This window comes from Pteronotus mesoamericanus, unplaced genomic scaffold (assembly GCF_021234165.1).
Source record: "Pteronotus mesoamericanus isolate MK-2021 breed Mesoamerican mustached bat unplaced genomic scaffold, CSHL_Meso_final contig_591, whole genome shotgun sequence".
In the NCBI taxonomy this organism is placed as follows: Eukaryota; Metazoa; Chordata; class Mammalia; order Chiroptera; family Mormoopidae; genus Pteronotus; species Pteronotus mesoamericanus.
The window spans coordinates 1,767,208-1,781,531 of NW_026555208.1; the positions used below are offsets into that span (position 1 = coordinate 1,767,208).

General features: G+C 45.2%; 1 protein-coding gene across 1 annotated transcript; it reads right to left on the reverse strand.

Annotated features, from left to right (window-relative positions):
- Positions 1-10,778: 10,778 nt before the first annotated feature.
- Positions 10,779-12,343, reverse strand: CAVIN3 (caveolae associated protein 3). Its single transcript, XM_054580700.1, has 2 exons — positions 11,925-12,343; positions 10,779-11,376 (listed from the first exon to the last, which is right to left on the reverse strand). Exons 1-2 carry the CDS (start codon positions 12,306-12,308, stop codon positions 10,972-10,974), a joined length of 789 nt encoding a protein of 262 aa, XP_054436675.1. The 5' UTR covers positions 12,309-12,343; the 3' UTR covers positions 10,779-10,971.
- Positions 12,344-14,324: the final 1,981 nt, after the last annotated feature.

The window sequence follows — 14,324 nt, forward strand, 5'->3', positions numbered from 1 at the left end:
AGGAAGAAAGGTGACAAGTTTTTGAGAAAATCAAAAGTAGTGTTTGGACCAAATGAGTATATCAAGTAGATTCCAGTAGGGACATTTAAGAGATGATTTCAGGAGCCCATATGAGAGGCAATAAGATTCTAAACAAGGATAGTGGCAAAGAAACAGAAATGAGGGACTAGAAATGTTGCATATCTGGCTTCTTCAAGATGTGTTGACTATTTGTTGACATAAGAGATGACTGAGAGGAAAAAGACAAAATAAGCACTGAAAATTCGGACAATAGACATACGTGTGGTTTACAGGAGTATTAAAAGATAAGCTGAGGCATGTTAAAAAAATTAAGAGTTTATTTGAGCACTTATCCATTCCAGTCAGGCACTGCCAAACATGAAGTGATTAAAGGCACTCATTGAACAGGAACCAAGCAAGGGAAAGACTTATATAGACAAAGTGTGGAAGCAAAGTAAGAAAATTGTTGATTGGCTATAGCTTAAAGCTTAATTGATTGTCTTTAGATTTCAATTTTAAACCTTGAGGTATTCATAGGCTTAGATTTTGGGTTGTTTACATAGGCCACCATGGCATTAGAGCCACCTCAGTCTTATGACCTCCTGTTTATTTAATTCAATGAAAGGGGAAATAAAAAGGAAGTGAGGTAGAACATAGCAAGCTAACTTTTTGAGATGCTGCTTTAAATGTGGTATGGAGTATTTTATATAAGGCATGGCCATCTTGTCTTAGTTTTCCCCAGTGGAGATGCCTATCTTTGGAGTCTGTCTGTTTCACAGTCACATCACCAGTTTATAGATACTCTGTGCAGTATAAGTATTTGTGCCTTGAAAGGCAGTGCTTTTCATAGATACTAAATCCATGCCACTTCTGCCCACCACCTCCACCCTGCCACTTTTTTTGTCACCTCATTATTGAGTTTTAGCTTCCGGTAACTCAGATGCCTGCAGTGTTGTTTTGTTTTTTAATTTTTGTTTATTGACTTCAGAGAAAGAGAGAAAGAAACATCAGTGTGTTGTTCCACTTATTTATGCATTCATTGGTTGCTTCTTGTATGTACCCTGACTAGGGATTGAACCTGCAACCTTGGCTCTTTGGGACAATGTTCTAACAAGCAGAACTACCCTGCCAGGGCAGATGACTGCAGTTTTATTTTCTGATACATGCCGACAAGATGGAGAGGAGCCTGCTCAGCCAGAATGTAGAAATACTCCATTATTAAAGCTTTGTCAAGGAAGGAATGACTGCCCACAGAGATTCAGGTTCAAACCGAAGATCATCTGTCTTCTGTACTTTCTTTCCTTCTCAGCACAATGTGCAAGTACCTGATTTGGATGCTGGAAAAGTAAATTCATGTCTCAGGACACCATTCTCTATAAATCAAATGAGAGATTCTTATTAAATTGAGTCTGTTCAGAAGTTGTTGTAACTTTTTGCTGTAAAAACCAGTGGGGACTGAAGCTATGGATGACAGAAACTGTTGGACTCCATGGCAGTTCCTCTTAAAAGGCCCACATATAGACTTACTCAGATTCACTCACTCTGAGCTCCAGCACTGGGGCAGCAGACTGAAAGGCATCAGAGATATGCAGGGAGGAACTGAATTGTCTGGCATTAGGGTGAGAGTCAGGGGACAGATTTCTCCCAGACAGAAGTGCTGGCAGAGTCCACAGTTCCTTTTCTGAGCCCTTCCACCACAGAGCCGGCAGGCAGGCACCATACATGACACTCACAACAGCCAGGTATCAAACTGGCTCACACTGTTTGTCCTACCCTGGTGATTCCCTGAGACTCCACCCCACCCAACTTTTGGGCCCACCTAAGCTGTTTCCAGTGGCTTTTCCATACAAATGTTTTGTCTTGGCCTGTGCTTCAGATTTTCCAGAGTTATCTCAAGCAAGCATCATCTGGATTCGGTGAGACCCACACTTCTTGCTAAGTTGCCCCAGGATCAGTACCTGTGATGGCCAGTCTTGGTTCACAGCTTGGCCTCTTCTGAGCACCTCTAAGCCTAGCACAAGTAGCAGTTATCTGCAGATCTCTTTGTAACTTGTACTGTGTGACCCCAGACAAAACAGAGGCAGTGGCTGACCTCAGAGGTGCCAACAGCAATCAAGGCTTGACTACAACAGAGGGTATACACAGCCTACGCAGTGGGTGCACCTCGAGTATTCAGTTTGGATAATAAAGGAAGCTGTTCCACTGGACTGTACAGAACACCTTCTATATTAAGCCACTCTACCAAGACTGGGATAAGTAGCATAGCAGCTCTACCTAATACATAGAAACAAACAAAAGGAGGCTGCCAAAATGAAGAGACAAAGAAACATGGCCCAAATGAAGAACAGAACAAAACTCCAGAAAAATAACTGAACAAAATGGAGACAAGCAAGCTACTAGATGCAGAGTTAAAAACACTGGTTGTAAGTAAGGAAGGTCAGCGAAGTTAGTGAGAACTTCAACAGCACAAAAAATGGCATGGAAACCAGAGAAAAGAACCAGTCAGAAATGAAGTGTACACTAATTAAAATAAAGAACAATTTGCATGGAATCAACAATAGAGTGAATGAAGCCAAGAATCAAATCAGTGATTTGCACATAAGAAAGCAAAAAACATCCAATCAAAGCAGTAAGAAGAAAAAAAAATTTAAAAAAATGAAGATAGTGTAAGGCAGAGGTCACCAACCCACAGGCCACAGACCAGTACCAGTTAGGAACTTGAGCCCCTCCTCAGCTCTGCCTCCTATCTCTCCTCTACATCCACAGTGGCCTCTCCTGAAGGTCACTGTGAAGGAGAGTGAAGCTTACCTCAGTTCTGCCTCTGGCCTCCCCCCATTCCACAGTGGGGCAAGCAAAGGTCACCTGAGCTTCACCTCCTGCCCCCTCATCTCATCTTCCACCTGCTCCCCTATCCCATATTTCACGAAACTGGTCAGTGGTGCCAAAAATGTTGGGGACTGCTGGCTTAAGGAGCCTCTGGCACAACTTCAAGAGGTCCAACATTTGCAATATGGGGGAGCCAGAAGGAGAAGATAGAGAGCAAGAAACGGGAAACCTATTTAAAAAAAAGATGACAGAAAACTTCCCTAACTTCGTGAAGGAAATAGACATACAAGCCCGGTAAGTGCAGAGAATCCCAAACAAGATGAACCTAAAGTGGCCCACCCCAAGACATATCATAATTAAAATGCCAAAGGCCAAAGACAAAGAGAGAACCTTAAAAGCATCAAGAGAAAAGCAGTTAGTTACTTACAAGGGAGCCCCCATAATACTGTCAGCTGATTTCTCAAAAAAAACTTTGTAGACTAGAAGGGATAGGCAAGAAACATTCAAAGTGATGGAAAGCAAGGGCCTAAGACCGGATTACTCTACCCAGCAAAGCTATCATTTAGAATCAAAGGACAGATAAAGACTTTCCCAGACAAGAAAAGGACAAAGAAGTACATCACCACCAAACCAACATTATATGAAATGCTAAAGGGTCTTCTTTAAGAAGAAGAAGATAAAAAATATGAACAATAAAATGGGAACAAATACATATCTATCAACAACTGAATCTAAAAAACAAAATAAACAAATAAACAGAACAGAAATAGAATCATAGATACAGAGAACATTTTGATGGTTGCCAGATCAGAGGGGGTCAGGGAGATGGGCAAAAAATGTGAAGAGATTAAGAAGTACATATTGGTAGTTGCAGAATAGTTGTGGGGATGTAAAGTACAACATAGGAAATAGAGTAGCCAAAGAGCACGTATGCATGATCCGTGGACATGGACAACAGTGTGGGGATTGCCTGAGGGATTGGGAAGGGCTGGGTGGAGGGGGTGGAGAGTAAGGGGCAAAAATGGGACAACTGTAATAGCATAATCAGTAAAATATAATGTTAAAAAATAAAATAAAAATAAATTGAGTCTCTTCAACTCTTCTTTTAATTTTATACATGTCAGAATAGAAATTCCTTAATCTTCCTGCCTCTATACATAAATTTCATTCTTGTTTCTGACAGCTTTTGTTCACTTGGATTTATACTTATTGTCATTTAACCTTTTTAATATTTACTTTTTCTTATTTAAAAAAGTAATATGCACTCATCACAAAAATAACTTGATTTAGATACTAAGAAAAAAGTATAAAGAACAAACTATATGACCTGTCCTCTCATCACAGTTAACATTTTGGGCCATCTTTTTCCTTTTATGCACACTTTAATTTTAAAACATAGCTGGCCTGAAACCAATATGAAATAATACTGAATGTAAACTCTAACTGAAAAATAAAATGAAAAAGAAAGTAAAGAGATAAAAGCATAGTTGGTATTTAAAAACTATACAGAACTTAATTAAGTTGCTTTAAGGAAAAAATGAACTACTTAATCTGGAATAGCCCCTTTGAGCAGCTCCCTGGTTGGACCTGAATACTAGAGCTGCTGCATGTTTGTTCCCACAGTGGCTGATGCAAGGAAGCCCAAGCCCAAGCCTGGCCCTTGCTGCCAGATGGCCAGGACAGCAGGTGTTGTCAGATAAGACTAATGTGGCAACTCTCAGCACTTTGCCACCTGAGCCAGGAAGCAGAGCTCGTGGCCAACAGCTTGAGGGCAGGGTAGGTAGTGCTAGGTGGATGGCAAAAGGACATAAAGTGGGCCCAGTGCATTTTTAATAAAAAGTATTTGAGGTTAATTCTAAATAATAGCCAAAGAGCATTAGAAACAATATGTCAGACCCAAGAGAAAATTAGAACCAAATTAAAGATCAAATATGTGAAGCTGAATGTAAGCAGAAAAACATTAAACTATGAAAACTCCACAGACGAAGAAGACAGAGGGGAGACAAAGAAAGCAGAGCTGAATTATGACTTCCAGGCTCCAGGCACTTTTACCCTCATCCATAAAAAAAACAACTGAAATTATATTTTACAACTTTGTTGACATAAATGTAAATATATTAATATATATTAAAACTTCTTTTACCTAAAATGTCATTTTTTTCTTTTGATTAAAAAAAATTAAAATTGTATCATAAGCCCAGAAAGAATTGTAGGTCCCAAGCACCATCTCTACTTCACCTGAGAGAAAGGAACTGAGCTCCAAAAAAGAACAACAAACAGGGCTCAAGTGTGAGCCAGTGCCTCGCGGGCAGGTTCTTGTTCATGTTTGTGTCCCTAGCATCTAACCGGGATAAATTCACTTATTCTTTGACTATTCCGTGAACACCTACTCTGTGCCAGGCACTGCACTAGGTGCTGGGGATTCAAAGATGAATAAGATGCTGCCCTTGTCTTCCATGTTGGTTCCAGTGCCCATGGAGTCATGTCTGTTAGGAATCTTTTCAGTTGGAAGGGAGAATCACATACCTAAAAAAAGAAAACTTAGGTTGAGCAAAAAAGCATACTAGCTCACATAAATGAAAATGTCTCTGGTAAGAGCTGGTTTCCTGCCTGACTGAATGTGGGGATCAAGTGATCATAACAAAACAACGAGCATTAAGTTCTCACATGTCTGGCACAATTCTGGGCATTTTATGTGTTTCCATTCATTTAACTCACAACAAACCTACCATGTAGGTAGTATGATTATTTGCCCAGGAGAAAAGTGCAAACTCAACTTCTCTCCATTTCTTGGCTCTGCCTTCCAGTGTGTGAATTTTCTTCTCAAGTGCTCATAGTGGCCCTGAAATTATTAGAGTTGGTCACGAGAGAAAAATTGGCAAGAATTATTAAAAAATAATCTACAGGACTTGGAAACTCATTGGCTGTAAGGATGGGGTAGGATGAGGGCGAAGGGTCAGGTCTTTGGCTGTAACACTTTCTAAGGTGAATACAGAGGAGAGTCTTGACATTTGAGAAAGATAAACACAGTTTTTGGATTTAGTATGTCAATTGGATACTCAGATGTCTGTATTTTTATTGTATTAGGTCATTCTAAAAAGCAAAGAAAAGCAGGAAAAAAAAAAAAAAAAAAAGAAAAAAAAAAAAACAAAAAAAAAAAAAAAAAAAAAAAAAAAAAGAAAGGATGCTCTGCATCACTAGCCATCAGAGAAATGCAGATCAAAACCACCATGAGGTACCACCTCACACCGGTCAGAATGGCCATCATAAACAGATCCACAAACAACAGGTGCTGGCGAGGCTGTGGAGAAAAGGGAACTCTAGTCCACTGTTGGTGGGAATGCAGACTGGTGCAGCCACTATGGAAAGCAGTGTGGAATTTCCTCAGAAAGCTGAAAATGGAACTGCCTTTTGATCCAGCGATTCCCCTGCTGGGACTATACCCTGAGAACACCAAAACGCCAATACAAAAGAACCTATGCACCCCAATGTTCATAGCAGCACAATTTACAATAGCCAAGTGTTGGAAGCAACCTAAATGCCCATCAGTAGATGATTGGATCAAAAAATTATGGTACATATACACAATGGAATACTATGCAGCAGAAAGAAAAAAGAAGTACTAAACTTTGCGACAGCATGGATGGAACTGGAGAGCATCATGCTAAGCGAAATAAGCCAGGGGGCGAAAGACAAATACCATATGATCTCACCTATAAGCGGAACCTAACCAACAATGCAAAGAAGCAAGGAAAATATGACCAGCAACACTGAAAGGAAAAGAAATCAACAGAGACAAGAGGGAAGGGGGGGGGCAGGGAAAGGGAAGGGAAGGGGAAAATCAAGGAACATATAGCAAGGACTCATGGACAAAACCAAAGGGGAAGAGCTGAGGGAGGGAAGGTGGGAGGGGGCAAGGGAAAGAGGTGGGGGGAAGGCAGAGACAAATGTATTTAAAAAGTAAATAAATTAATTAAAAAAAAATAAAATAAAAATAAAAAATCACCTGAGAAACTTAAATAAAAAAGACATAATACAATAGGATAAAAAATAAACAGAAGAGAAAATCAGGTTGGAGGGAAGATCATTTCTCCTCGAGAGACCTCCTCTGTGACTACTACCATTCCTCTTGGGTTAGAGGCCTCACTTTGCTATACCTCTGTATATTTATCTCATCATAGCACTTATATAAAACTTTATTACAATTTCCAGTTTAATGAAAGTTCCATGAGGGTCGCCTCCCTGTTTGAGTAATACACCATCCTCCTCCGTCATGTAACACAATATCAGATGGATGAATGAGTAAATGAAAACTCCTGTGCAAACCTCATAACAGACCTTTAAAAAACAGAATTAGCCCTCACCAGAAATGAAGCTCAGATGTCTCTGACTACGAAAGCCATGCTTTTCCATGTACCTTGCCACTTCCCTCTCTAAAATGAATATGGATAAATGAAAACAATTCACAGAAGAATTGCCCAGATTTGATACTATTTTACAAGGAATGGCTGAATAAACCCACAATATTTGGTCTGAGATTGTGGGAAAATTTCTAAATAAGGCAGTCCTGTGTGTCTCACTCTAGGTAGACTCCAAGGATGTACGCTATAGAAATAAAGAAATTTTGTCGTGCAGATGTTCCAGCAGGGAGGCCAACTGCCACACACAGAAAGCTATAAAGACAGGTTTTGATCTCAGTATGAGGAAAAGGTTTTTATAAGTCAATGTCCAAAAATATAGTTGTCTGTGAAGTAGTGAGCTCCTTGTCACTGGACTTTTTCACATACAGGCCAGCTAAGGATAGGCAGCAGATGGTAGAGGACAATTTAAATGTCCTCTTTTGAGTTCCCTTCAGTGCTGAGGATATATGATTCAACTCTCAATAAAGGAAAGTTAAAGGATCTCCAGCACTTAACAGGGGAAGTTGTTTCCCAGGATGTATGTATCCTTACCCAGGTAGGAGTAATATCCCAGCAAAAAAATGGGCACACAGATTGAATTACCCTGCCTGTTGTCTCATCCCATTTCCACTATTCTATTACCTTACACTTTAAGGCCTTGTGTGGCTTGCCATGTTGCAGGATGGAATATGTTTTGACCAGCTAAGTAGATTATTCTAGGTCACTTATCAGTTAGACTCCTCAGGGAAATTAATGAATCCAGCACTCAAGCTAATCCGTGTTTTCTGAGTTTGATAATTGCAGGTCAGTCTCTCTCAGCCTAATCATGCTAGAAGGCATAATAAACCTGTGCTTCGGGTCTGAGGAATGGAGAACCGATCTCTGCATATTGATAATCCACCCACGTGCCTCCCCCTGATTGAATGACAAATTGGTACTCCATGGCTTTTAGTTTATAATCATATTAATAATAACCATAGCAGTGATGATAAAGAGTATAATGTAACGAAGACAACTATTAAGAAGTTAAGTTGTGCCCTGGCTGGCATGGCTCAATGGGTTGGGCGACATCCCACAAAGCCAAAAGTTGCCACTTGATTTCCAGTCACAGCACATGCCTGAGTTGTGGGCCTGGTCCGTAGTTGGGGTGAGTGCAAAAGGCAACCGATGTTTCTCTCCCTCTCTTTCTCCCTCCCTTCCTCTCTCTAAAACAAATAAATAAAATCTGTTTAAAAAAAAAAAAGAAATTAAGTTACTTTTTCAATGTGATTTTTTATTATTTGCTGGTGTAGATGTATCAGGAAGGAATAAAAAATAGCATCCCTTCTAGCAAATGTTTAGGTTCCCAGGGGTCAGGGCCCAAGTTCTCTAAGCTTTCATGTGATTCCCAGTGAGCTATGAAGACATTTTATGTGAGAAATGTGCAGCTGGGCTCTTAATTTTGTATGTGGGTGGAAAGGGGGTAATTGGCTAGATTTCCTAGGATTTGGAAAAAGACCAAGTATGTATATTTCTTTGGAGATGGAGAACTAAGCCTGCTCAGACCAGCCCCTCTGAGATGGCAGGAACTTGAAAGGAGCGGCTGCTGGGAAACTGATACAGTCTTTGCACTAAGACATGGAAGCCTGCAGGAGGCGCCCTGAATTTCCCGAGGGACCACTGAAGGACCTCTGGTTGGGAACACAGAGCTGGACAGACCCCAGGGTTGTTAGATGAGGCATCAGCCAGGACACTGGTTCCCTAAACACTGGCATCGTGTGGTCATAAGGAGCGACAGCAGCAGAGACAGCCAAGGTGAGAAAAGCGATTTGAACTCCCTAGTGTTCTCATCTGAAGTCCTCCCCTCCCGATCATCATCTGTATGTACCCTTCCTGTTTTCCTCAGAGCCCATATCCAGAAGGCCCCTCTAGCTCATGTTTACTCATTTTTATCCGGCTTATGCATTTACGTGTTTATTGCCCGTCTCCCCCATTAGGTCTACAAAGGCAGGGATCTTGTCTTTCTTACATGCCACTGTATCCCCTGGGGAGCTCTTAAAATAGTGCCTGGCAGATACTCAGAGTTCAGTAAATATTTGTGTAATGAGTGGATGAATGAATTATATACCCAAAACTAACCAGGTTCCAGGCACTGTGTGTAATGCTCACACCAGCCCAATAGGGGCTATCATTATCCCATTTTACAAATAGGGGAACTGAGAGCCTAAATTATTGATCACTGACCTCTCCTACCCCTCACCATTCCCGTTTTCCATCCTGCTATTTATGTTTTCCAGGAGCACGTCCTTAAACACCCTCCACTTTTCCTCCTTCAGGTTATGTTGTCTCTTTCCTCCCAAAATAACCGGTGTATAACTACCACTGTACTTACCTCCTCCATCTTAATTATATATTTGTATCTCCCTAAACTCTGAGGCCCTTGAAGTTCTCAGAAAGTATTGTCATCTTGGTGTTCACAAGTCCTAGCACAGAGCCTGGATCGCAGCAGGTGCTCGAAGTCTATTTTTATATGACCATGACTGAATGAATGGGCAGATGACTGTGCTCCCATTCCTACCCAGTCCCTCCCGTTTCTCACTTCAGTGATGCTCTTGCTTCATGACGCCCTACTGGGTGCCAAGCATAGTATTTGGTGTGGGAAATACAGAAATGGAGGTGAGGCTACAAAAATGAGCAGGGACCAGATCATTAAATGTTACACAAAGATGTTGAAGGTAATGTGATTAAAGAGCTTGGACTTCATCCTGAGTGATGGGGAGCCACTGAAGGGCCCCAGCCAGCAGGGTGATGGAATCAGATCGGCAGTTCAAATGTGACTGTCAGATAAGGCCTGAAACAGGACAGCAGCCATGGGTTTTTCAAAAAGTGGATTGCAGAGGTCAAAGCATCAGAGGAACTGTTTCCATGTGTTAGGGGCGTGTCAGAAGAGTCAATGAGGACTGCCAGATTTCTGTGTGGATGATGACCCACTCACTGGTAAAGAAAACCCAAGAGGAGCAATTTGGAATATAAATAGTTAAGCACTCAATAGATAGCCGTGACATTGAAGTTGAACTTACTTAAAAGGTACAAAGTAGATTGAACACATTGAATTTGCAGTACTTTTCAACTGCAGCTCAAGACAATGGTCTGGGGTGTACGTGGCTGGTAGAAGCTAATGTTAACCAAGTACCCAGAATGAAAAAAAGGACTAAGAACAGAATCCAGGGAAGCCCAACTTTCAGGAGGTGGTAGAGGAAGAGGAGACTAAGAAGAAAACTGTAAGTTGACATCTATTGAGCACCAACAGCAAGGGACTGTACTGGATGTGTCCCCCAGAGGAAAGCACTTAAGGAGCAAGCCACCAGCAGGATATTTCTATGTGCCACTGAAGTAGAGCCCAGGATTCAGTGGAAACTAGAGAAACCATACAATGAACTGTTTGAAACTGAAGCCACATTCTTGGTTCCAACATTCGTCTATTCTTTGCACCACCTCCCCCCACTTACCACCGCCCCCCCCCCCCACACACGCATCTCTTCCCATGGAGTCTGGATTAGGTAATATTACTTTTATTGATGGTGATGGCAGGTGTGAGTGGCTGCTCCTAGGACACAGGGTGCTGGGCAGAAGCTGGGAAGGGAGGGCCAGAGCTGGGCTGTGGTTGCAGGACTCACTCCTTATTTGGGCGTGAATGCTGCATTCTGAAAGGAAGATTTATTTTGGGACTAGGCACAGGCACAGGGCAGGCAGGCCGCAGCAGCCATCAGGCCGCACTCTCTATTTGAAGCACAGCCAAGTCGGCAGCCCCAGGTCTCCCGGCATCTTCCTCTGTGTCCTGCGGAGGTTCTGGCGGCAGCTCGGACTCCAGGGCAGGCTGGGCTTCTTCCGGCGGGCCATTAGCGCTCCGGCCAGGCCCGAGGCGAGGTGGCTTGACAGGCGTGGGCGTTGGCGCTGCAGGGCCTTTTCGGCTGGAAAGGGCCCTTCGCAGGCTCTGTACTTTCTCTAACCCAGTGCGCCGCAGCCGCTGAGCCCTGGATTCCACCGGCTCCTCATCGGAACTCCCCCCAACTTCGGCCTCCGGCTGCTCTGGGCTGAGCTCAGACTGGTCCACCTGGCCTACAGGCTCCAGCGCTTTCTGGAAGGCTCTGGGTGGGATTTCAGCCTCCTCCTGCATGTGATGGACAGGACACTGACCCTGGGAACCTCCTACCCCGCATCAGTCTAAGTCTCACTCCTCAATTACAGCAGAGGAACCCGCCCCACCCTTAGCCTCTGCAACCCGAGTGGGAACGAACAGGCAGGAGTGGGAAGAAGGGGGCGGGGCGAACTGCAGAAGTTTGTAAAATAGGTGGGACCTGCTTAGGGGCGTGAGACCAGGATAGTGGCCATAGGGACAAGCACTGGAGATGGGCCAAGGCGTTGTGGCGGGATGCACTTCCACCGCCGTTACTTCCTTCCAGGGATGGGCGGAAACTTGGGGCACATTCTGTGGACGTGTCCTGAGCTAGCGCTGGCCGGGCTTTGATTGGCCAGGCTGGGTTTAGGCGTGGGAGGGAGGGATGGGCTGGGTGTGGGGAGCGGGTGTGGCTCTCAAGTCCGTTCTACAAGGCAGGATCAGGAATGTGGGTGTGGTGGGCGGATGGGAGGGGAGAGCCCCCAGATGGTGGCCGGGAGGCGGGAAAAGGTCCCGGATTGGGGGATGCTGAGGTCACTGACCTTGAAGAGCAGGACGTGGAGCTTCCCGCGCGCCACCAGCAGCCCGTGGTTGGCCTCCAACCGCTGCACCTGGGCGGCGCGGCGCACCGCGCGCTCCTGGGCAGCATCGGCGTGCGAACCCACGCGCTCCGCCTTGGCCAGCAGCTGCACCAGCGTGTTGCTCGTAGTGTCGTGGCTGCGGCTCAGCGCGCCCAGGCCGCTCTGGATGCGGCTCACCGAGCCGGCCAGGCTGCCCTGCCTCTGCGCCAGACCCCCCTGCCGCTCCCGCAGCGCCTCCAGCATGGTGGCCAGCTTTTCTAGCAAGGTCACCACCGTCACGGCGTGCACTGGGCCCCCCGGCGGCGCTCCGGGCGCCGGCCCCGGCTCCAGTGCACTCTCCCCCATGATGCCCGGCCTGCTCTCCCTGCGACCGCCGGCGGAGCTCTGGGCTGGGGCCGCCTCTCCCCGGCTCCTCCCCAGCTCCTGCCGTGACTCAGGCAGGCGGAGTTGGCCTTCTCCGGCGGGAGGGAGCGCAGGGGGCGGGAGGTCGGCAGCGGGGTCCTTCGGAAGAGTTCCCCCTTTTGCTGCCCCGCCCCAGGGCCCCGCCGGGAAGCAGGTTGGCCCAGTGTCAGCCCCACCCCATCCCGCAAACTCTCTTACTCTGTGTTAGAGTTCTCCTCTGCCCCAATTCCCTGGCGTGCCTGTTTCTGGAACATACTCTCCACCAGAAAGGGCGAGCCATGGAAAATTTTGTTGTCTGCACCAAGTGGGCAGAGAGACTACAGGATTTATGTTAGGGCAGCAAAGGGATAACGAGACGGGCCTCCGCAGCAGCTCGCCTTCGGCCTCCCGTGCCTCTGAGGGTTGTTTTTCCACCCCCAGGCTAGGGGCTGCAGACAGGGAGGTTCTCAATGTTCTGAATGTTCCGCTACAGACCTAAGACTGTCTAGGCCTGAGGCCTCGCTTTGTGGCTGGGCAAGCTGGGCAGGCTGCGCAGCGTGATCCGCAGGCGGGGCATCCTCTTGTATGTTCCTAAGAGTCACCGCCAGAGTTTAGCTGCAGGCCCCATTTCCTGCTTCTCTAGTTCTCACTGTTGGGTGGCCTATCCTGTTTTGTTTCTCTTTCTCTTCCCTCCCCTTCGTTGGGCTCCATGGGTAAGCCCAGGGCCCCTAGCTCCTGCACCCCAAGCTTGGAGGGCAGGCAGGATGCTGCTTTCTTTGAAACCTTTGAGGACTAGAGTAAAGGCTGATATGTCTTTGTTTTCATGGAGGCAGGTTGTGGCTCCTGCCTGACGTTTGTTTGTTTTTAATTTTTCTGTAAATAGGTGAGAATATCTGCTGCAAGTGAAGGAGATTTTAAACTGCTACTGCATAGAGGAGCAGAGTAAGCATTAGACGGTCCACATGTGGGTCATGAATCTGTAATGCCTTCCGTTTGGAAAATCCCATGGCTTCTCTTTAGCAATACTTGGTAAACCAAAGGTAGGCTCAGAAGTCAAAGCAATCCATTGATCCGGATGATCTCTCTGCTCACCCAATCTGTAAGGGTTACTTGATAACAACTGCAGAAGAAACTGTGTCACTTGAGATAATTAAGTAGGTCTGGAAGTTCCCAGGGCCTGACTTAAACAGAAGTATAGCAGAGGATAGGCAACTATTGCCAGAAATCTGGTGATGCCAAATTGATGACCAACTTCTACAAATACAAGATCATAGAACCTGACCCCTCTGCTTAACACAAGAGAAATGCACTCCCTTGGGAGCCAGATGGGAATTACCATCTCTTCTGATGGGTCTGTATTTGCCCAGAAACACCCATCAGAATGTGCCAGTTAAAATGCTTTCAAACAGGGAACAGAAAACCCAATTCAAACAGTTCTTAGAAACAGGAAATCCAATCCAAACATTATTGAAAAAGACCATTGTCAGGTGATGACTGAATGTGGGTCAGTCACAGCTCCAAATCTGGTCTCTACACTTCCCTCAGCTGTGTCCCCCTGCAGGGTGTCAGCTTTATTCCCAGGCCGGGAGCAAGGTGACAACAGCAGTTCCCGGCTTCAGGCCTCTGCACAGGATTGAGAGAAAAGAAGGGACCAGCTTAAAATGTAAGACATTCATTTCTCAGAAGCGCCCCCCCACCCCCACTCCCTGCAGGACTTTTCCACTTGTCTCCCACTGGGTTACATGGCCATTCCGGGAAAAATTGCCTTTGCTAGGACAGCGTCATGCAATGGTGGGTTTCAGCCTGAGTTCCTTAGCCCATCACTGACAAGAGAGCTGGTCATTTCCTTTTGAAAAATTAGTCCCACTTCTGGAGTAGCATAAGGTCAGCTTCCCCAGGAGCGTATGAGTGGTATGGGAGGAAAGTTGATAACTGTATTAAAAACCTGAACACTGCTAGGAATAGATAGTCAACATATCT

Bases quoted from the DNA above. Each gene is read 5' to 3' on its own strand.
- CAVIN3 (XM_054580700.1), bottom strand. From the start codon at position 12,308: ATGGGGGAGAGTGCACTGGAGCCGGGGCCGGCGCCCGGAGCGCCGCCG. The intron at 11,377-11,924 runs GTCAGTGACCTC...CATCACATGCAG, and splicing joins TCCACGTCCTGCTCTTCAAG to GAGGAGGCTGAAATCCCACC.